This window comes from Oratosquilla oratoria, chromosome 2 (assembly GCF_046742065.1).
Source record: "Oratosquilla oratoria isolate Oo_2021 chromosome 2, ASM4674206v1, whole genome shotgun sequence".
NCBI classification, from domain to species: domain Eukaryota; kingdom Metazoa; phylum Arthropoda; class Malacostraca; order Stomatopoda; family Squillidae; genus Oratosquilla; species Oratosquilla oratoria.
The window spans coordinates 76669821-76677320 of record NC_134778.1 but is presented as its reverse complement, the minus strand read 5'-3'; the positions used below and the strand labels follow the sequence as shown (position 1 = coordinate 76677320).

Sequence of the window (7500 nt, the reverse complement as noted above, 5' to 3'; positions counted from 1 at the left end):
AATTAATGAATTAATAAACAGGTAAATACATAAATAGATAAATCAGTGAATAGGTAGATAAATGAATAAATAAGATAATAATTTAATGACTAGATAAATGAGTAAATATATAAATAAACAAATTAATAGATGAATTAATTAACAAATAGATTACTGGATAAGTACACAAATAAATAAGTACATAAACCCATAAGTAAACATATAGATAACAAATAGATAGACTCTCGGGTTTGATTAAATTATTTGTTTTAAAAGCAAAAATGAAAAACGAAACAGTTTTCGAGAGATAAGAATGATTCATGCATCCGGCGTCGTATGTAAACACGTCCCCAACGTTTATACGACAAACGTATTCTTTACAGGCGTACAAACGTTCACAGAAAAAAAATGGAACGTTAGAGAGGATGTGTTACTACGGCAGAAACAGCCACCTTTGCCCTATGTACTAAGACAGCCGGGTAAAAGAAGTCAAGAAAAAAAAAAATCTTTAGCACTCAGAGCTGTTACCAGCTCCTGGCGGAGCACAATACTACTGGTAACCGGAAGTGGCGTGACGTCACAGGGGGCACGATGACGTCAGAAACAAGTGAGCATCAGGATTGCGTGTGCGGAGGGCGAGAGGGTGAAGGGAAGGGGAGGGGCGTCTGGTTGAGTGGAGGAGGAGGAGGAGGAGTAGGAGGAGGAGGAAGAGGAAGAGGAGGAGCAAGATGAGGAGGAAAAGGAAGGATGGTAATGGATGAACAAAGGAAGGGAATAGAAAAAAAAGAGGAAAATGAGAGGGAACGGATGGAGATAGAAGGGAATGGAGAGAAAGAGAGAAGGGAGGACGGGTAACAGAATAAACGAGGGAATAAAGAGAAGAAGAAGAATAAAAAGGGTAAAGAAAAAGAAAAAAAAACAAAAGAAAAAATAACAAAGAGAAAAAGAAAAACAAAACAAAAACAAAAAACAAAAAAGAAAGAAAGAATAAAAAGAAGATTGGGAATGGAAAAGAAAAAAGAAAATTAACGAATGATTATAAGAGCAGAAACCAGCGAAAAGGGAACAATGGGCAGAGAGAGAGGATAAGTAAGAAGATAAAAATGTGATAAAAGAAGGAAGAGGGGAAGGAAAAAAAGAGAGAAAAAAGAAGAGGAGGGGGAGGAGGGTGAAGGGAGGAAGAAAAGACGAGTACGAAAAAGAGAAGAGAAAAGAGAAGAAAAAGAGAATGAAGAAGAGGAGGAGGAGGAGGATGGGCGTAATGATGAAGAGGAGGAGAAGGATCGTTGAAGAGGAAGTAAGGATGAGAATGTGGGTTTGGATGAAGTTGAAGGGTGAAGTGAGGATGAGGAAGAGATTGAGGTTGGTGAGGGGAAGGGTGAGGGTGATGAGGTAAGGGTACACGTGAGGGTGAGGGTGAGAGTGAGGGAGAGAGTGAGGTTAGTGGGGGTAAGATTAAGGGTAACCTCAAGGGTGAGGGTGAAGATGAGAAAGAGTGAAGGTGTGGGTGAGGTTAAGGATGAGGGTGAGGGAGAGTGAGGGAGAGAGTGAGGGTGAGGGAGGGAGTGAGGTTGGTGAGAGTGAGGACAAGGATAACCTCAAGAGTGAGAGTGAGGGTGAGGGTGGAGAGAGTGAGGTCAAGGGTGAGGTTGTGGATGAGCTTGAGGGTGAAAGGGAGTTTGGTGAGAGTAAGGACAAGGTCAATCTCAAGGTTGAGGGTGAGAATGAGGGAGAGGGCGAGGGCGAGAGTGTGGGTGAGGGTGTGTTTGAGGGAGAGAATGAGGGTGAGGGACGAGGGTGAGGATGCACGTGGCCGCACGTGTCTCTATAGCCCTGTGACCCAAGGACGGGGTCGTAATGATTTTATTGATGGCACTGCCGGGTCACTTGCATCTAAGGGCCACCCCCGATACAGCGACCACCCCCGATAATACGACCACGCAATTAGAAAGGCCTGACCCCGCTGTCCTTCCCGTCAGTCTGTCAGGAGGCTTAGACAGACGACAATGTGACCGTCAGTGTGCTTCCAATGTCCTGTCAGTCCTGTCTGATTTTTTGTCTGATCGTCTCTAGCTTAGCCGTTCTTCTGTCTGTATGTCTGTCTGTCTGTCAGTCTCTCAGACTGCCTTCCTCCATCTCATGAGCATAGATTTGCATGTATGGTGATTATCTATCGACCTGTCTGTCTGTCTCTTTATTCTTCGCTGATTTTTGTTTCGTGTTTATATTGCGTGTACATAAAATCGTATACATAGTTGTGTCTGCGTAAATGCAAAAATGTTGGATTGTTGCTATATGCGTAGTTATCTTTGGTTTGATATTCATATAATTCCATGTGGTCTGCGTTCATGCTGGTGTGCATGTATGCATACATGCATGCAAGCACACATATAGGAACACACACTTGCACACACACACACACACACACACACACACACACACACACACACACACACACACACACACACACACACACACACACACACACACACACACACACACACACACACACACACACACACACACACACCAATATCACTGAAAATGTACAACAAACAACATCTATTCATGCGTACAATTGTGCATGAGTATGTATGTTCATTTAATTAATTTTATTCATATATGTCTGCTGACATATGATCGAGTTATATTAAGCCATTTATCGTATAGGGATTGAAGGATTGAAGCACTTTGGAGCACTTCGTTTTTTATCATTTGAGTAGATTTGACACTTAGGTCGTTCGATGTCAGGATAATTTTTTTTTTTTTTTTTTTTTTTTTTTTTTTTTTTGGGTCGGGGCGTGGACTATCTTCAGGAAAAGTACCAAGAAAGCCTCGAGACCCACTACCCCCACTCAGTACCTAACCGAACTCCCCACATTGTCAAAACTACAAGGTAGATTTTTTTCATGGGAAACATAGGTACTTCTATCATTATTAATGTAAAAAAATTTATGTCATTATTTTGGGCATTCCCCGGTCAACAGGTCTTAAGTTGTTTGTGAAAGATCACTTCCCCCTCTCCCCCCCACCCGTCCTCCAACTCCTTCATAAAACTACTTCCCCCTCCCCTTCCCCCTCCCCCTCCCTCTCCCTCCCCCTCCCCCTCCCCCACACCATCCTCATCATCCCCTGCTGACCCTCGACCAAACAGGGGAGGGGAGGGGGGCAATGGGGGAGGGTTTGAGGGTTGGGGAGGTTAGGGGGTTTGGGGAGGGTATTGGAGGAGGTGGTAATAGTGTTGTGGGGGTGAATAATACCCCTGAAATATGGCGTCGGGGATGTTATCAGCTTTTTTCTATTTCCGGCAACATCGCCGACGGCCGCGTCCGTCCCTCTTGTCAAGGATGCAAGACCAACTCGTGTCCTCCGAAGACCACTACTTTCTCTCCGAGGTCATCAGGACACGAGAGAAAAAAAAGAGAGAAAGAGAGAGAGAGAGAGAGAGAGAGAGAGAGAGAGAGAGAGAGAGAGAGAGAGAGAGAGAGAGAGAGAGAGAGAGAGAGAGAGAGAGAGAGAACTGAAAAATAAGTATATAAATAAGTTAACAAAAAACTACTAAAGAAAAAGTAAAGTGAAATAGAAAAAAATATGGGGGAGAAAGAAAGAGCTGAAGCCCAACTGCATTTTGACCTTTGCAACAACACCACAGTCCCTACATATACACAGAAAACATACTTGCATACATATATGTATATATATATATGAAATATACATATATGTATATATATATATATATGTATATATATGTACATATATATATATTTCTCATCTACAATTCACTTTAGTTCTAAGCCATCAACATCGAGAAACTCGAGGAGGCATACATGCAGAAATTGATACGTGGCACAGCTAAGGACTCGAACCTCCGCTAGCACGTAATAAGTGACAGTCACTCAACCGATTACGCTATCAAGATCAGTTCAATGAGACACATTCAGTGTTGTATACATATATATATATATATATATATATATATATATATATATATATATATATATATATATATATATATTATATATGGCACACACGCATATATATATACGTATATATGTATATATATATATATATATATATATATATATATATATATATATATATATGGCACACGCATATATATATATATACATATATATATATATATATATATATTTATATATACTTACATATATACATATATATGCACACACACACACACACACACACACACACACACACACACACACACACACACACACACACACACACACACACACACACACACACACACACACACACGCATATGTATATATATATATATATATATATATATATATATATATATATACCCATACACATACATATGTGTGCATTTTTGTGTGTACCATTGTGCGTGTGGTGAGAAGTGTACGCTAGGAGTCGCTGAGTAGCTGCGACCGAAGCCGTCACTTTTGCCCTGTTATACACTTAAGGGACTGTCCAAGCAGGTAACAGTCACTGCTGGGAATCGGAGGGAAATGCGGGACTCAAACTCACAACTAAGCGAATACGAGACCAGTACACTTCCGAATACGTCATTAGTGCACAGGTATAATGAATCATTAGTGCACAGGTATAATGAATCATTAGTGCATCCATTAGTGCATTAGTGCACAGGTATAATGAATCATATCATTTGGTCCTTGGTAGAAACACCGTTTGTAGGCTTCACGATATCCTTCCCTCAAATGAATAAGATTTTCTATTGTTAACCAGAAAAAAATTCGAAAAGTGTGTCATCGTGGATCAGTGGCTCTCAAACTAGGGAAGGTCGCCCCCCCCCCCCCAAGGAGGTGTGAGGAGGATACGAGAGGATTTTCGTGAAGTCATGTGCCCAAAAATCATTGTTTAATGAGAATAATGAAACAATTCCAAGAACAAGTATATACCTTTCCATACATGCAAGGTACAATTACTGTTAGTTACCCCAACCCGTTTTCTATCAAGTTAGCTAAATGTTAAGATATAAATGGAGAAAAAAGTTATGTAAATACAAAAAAAATATAATGGTAAGACTTGCTCTTCTGTATTGGGCAGTCTCCTGATGTCCTGATTATTTATTGGAAGAGTGAAAAGGAATATAATTTCTTCAAACAATGAGACCACTCAAGCAGTTAAACAAAATTGCCTTGAAAATACAAAATATAAGTGAATAAAGAACGAGACAGATAAATAGATACATAAATACGTAAATAGGTATAAGAATGAATCAATCAATTGATAAATAAGTATAAATATAGGTAGACGGATGAATAGATAGAGATAAATCAATAAAGAAATAAATGAATATGTAAATAAATAAATGCATGAATAAATAGATAAATAAATAAGTAAATAGATAAGTAAATAAACAAATAAATTAATATCTAAATAAATGAATAAGTAGATGAATGAATATATAAATAAACGAATAAATAGAAATAGGAATAAAACGAAAAAGGTGAATAGACAATATCACAACCACCCATACCCATACACAAAAGGTTAAGAGGTCCCTGTGTTATTGCTTACGCGTCATTTTCCTTCATACGCAATTGCGCATGCGTGGCACGGGCCATCGACGACGCCCTCTCCAGTGACACAGATCTTGATAGGCTCAATGGTCCAACAGACTAAGCCCAAGAACCATTTCCCAAATAAATAATTTATATATATATATATATATAGATATATATATATATATATATATATATATATATATATATATATATATATATATATACATACATATATATATGCATACACTGAATGGTTCCCAGTGAACAGATTAACATCTTTTCAACCACAATTCACTTTTAATTCCATGCTATCGCAGTCGGGACTAACGGGGAGCTCGAAGGAGACATATATTAGAAATTGAAACGTGGTCGACCCGAGGCCTCGAACTCAGCTCGGACGTGACAAAATGTCAGTGACTTAGCCCATTGCGCTATCAAGAGAGATAACGCAATGGATTAAGTCATTGACACTTTGTCACGTCCAAGCTGAGTTCGAGTCCTCGGCTTGACCGCGTTTCAATTTCCAATATATGTCTCCGAGCTCCCCGGTAGTCTCGACTGCGATGGTATGGAATTGAAAGTGAAATGTGATTGAAAAGATATGTATATATATATATATATATATATATATATATATATATATATATATTATATATGTACAAAATGAAAATAAATATATAAATTATCGAACCCAGCCGTCGCAAAGTTTCGATCCTGGGCCTCTCAGACTGCGAGTCCCACGCGCTACCGTGGAATCTGAGGAACCCCGGATCGAAGCCTCGCGATGGTCTGGTTTGATTTTTTGAAAGACATCAGGGTAACAAGTGATTTATTCCCCACTATTTCTAAAAGTTAATTGACTTCGTTCTGACTAACTTCAGACGAATTTCTTAAACAGATTGAGAGTATTAGCTAATGTAAATAAATAGATGAACATATATATATATATGTATATATATATATATATATATATATGTATATATATATGCATATATATAATATATAATATATATATATACACATATATAAATAAATAAAGGAATAATCAATTGAATAGATAAATAGATACATAAATAGATAAATGAATAAAAACATAAGTAAGCAAATGATTGAATAACCAAATAAGTAAATAAGTAAATAAATCTATAAATAAACAAATAAATAGATGAATGAATAAATGAATAAATGGATGAATAGTTAAATAGGTGCGTAAATGAAAAATAAATAAATATATAAATGGATAAATAGATAAGTAGATAAATAGATAAATGAATAGATAAATCAATGAATGAGTGAATGAATGAATGAAAATATATCAGAACACGAAGAGGTGCATTTGGTATATGGAGACTTGGGGATGCTTTTCAGATGAATAAAATCGTTTAACATTAGCCTTAGAAAGATCTCTGAAGTATGTCACTTTCACAATTACAGGACTCTAACCCTACAAGGACATGAACGTAATACAATTATTCACTTTCCTTTGTGTGATGTTACGCTTGTTTGGAACCAGTGACGCCAGGAAGAACTTCGCATAATCACGTGATATAATAGTTGTGCACGTGAAACGTGATCAGATGTCAGATTAATGTGACGTGTCTCTCGTCTTTGCAGATGTCCTTGCACGTGACAAAAACGTAGCTTCGCTCATCAACGGTAAGTAGATAACATGTTAACATAAATTAACATTGTCACCCTTTAGTCGATTGCACGTTTAACATAAATCAGTATTCTCGTCGACGTTAACATATTAACATAAATTAGAATTTTTGGGGGTCGGCTGTCATGTTAGCCTTTTGAATATGGCGACGTATCTTACATTTGTTTTTGGTTTGGGATCTGATAGACAATTTAGATTAGTTGACTGTTTCAACATGAACTCCCAACCTACATTTCAGCTGAATAAAGTCGCCTGGTAATAGCCAGAATAAAGATTTATGCATCGTGGGTTATTGATGCAAAACTACAGTAATGTGTCTAAATTCAAAGTGTTAAGATGTAAACA

At 37.7% G+C, this 7500-nt stretch overlaps 1 protein-coding gene across 4 annotated transcripts in view; it reads left to right on the top strand.

Moving 5' to 3' along the window:
* Nucleotides 1-7500, top strand: part of Ets65A (DNA-binding protein D-ETS-3) — a 546394-nt gene that overhangs the window by 128349 nt on the left and 410545 nt on the right. For all 4 annotated transcript variants that reach the window (XM_076211278.1, XM_076211298.1, XM_076211287.1 and 1 more), the window contains exon 5: nt 7110-7151. In XM_076211278.1, coding sequence (XP_076067393.1) covers nt 7110-7151 — 42 coding nt within the window. The remainder of the gene's footprint in view (nt 1-7109; nt 7152-7500) is intronic.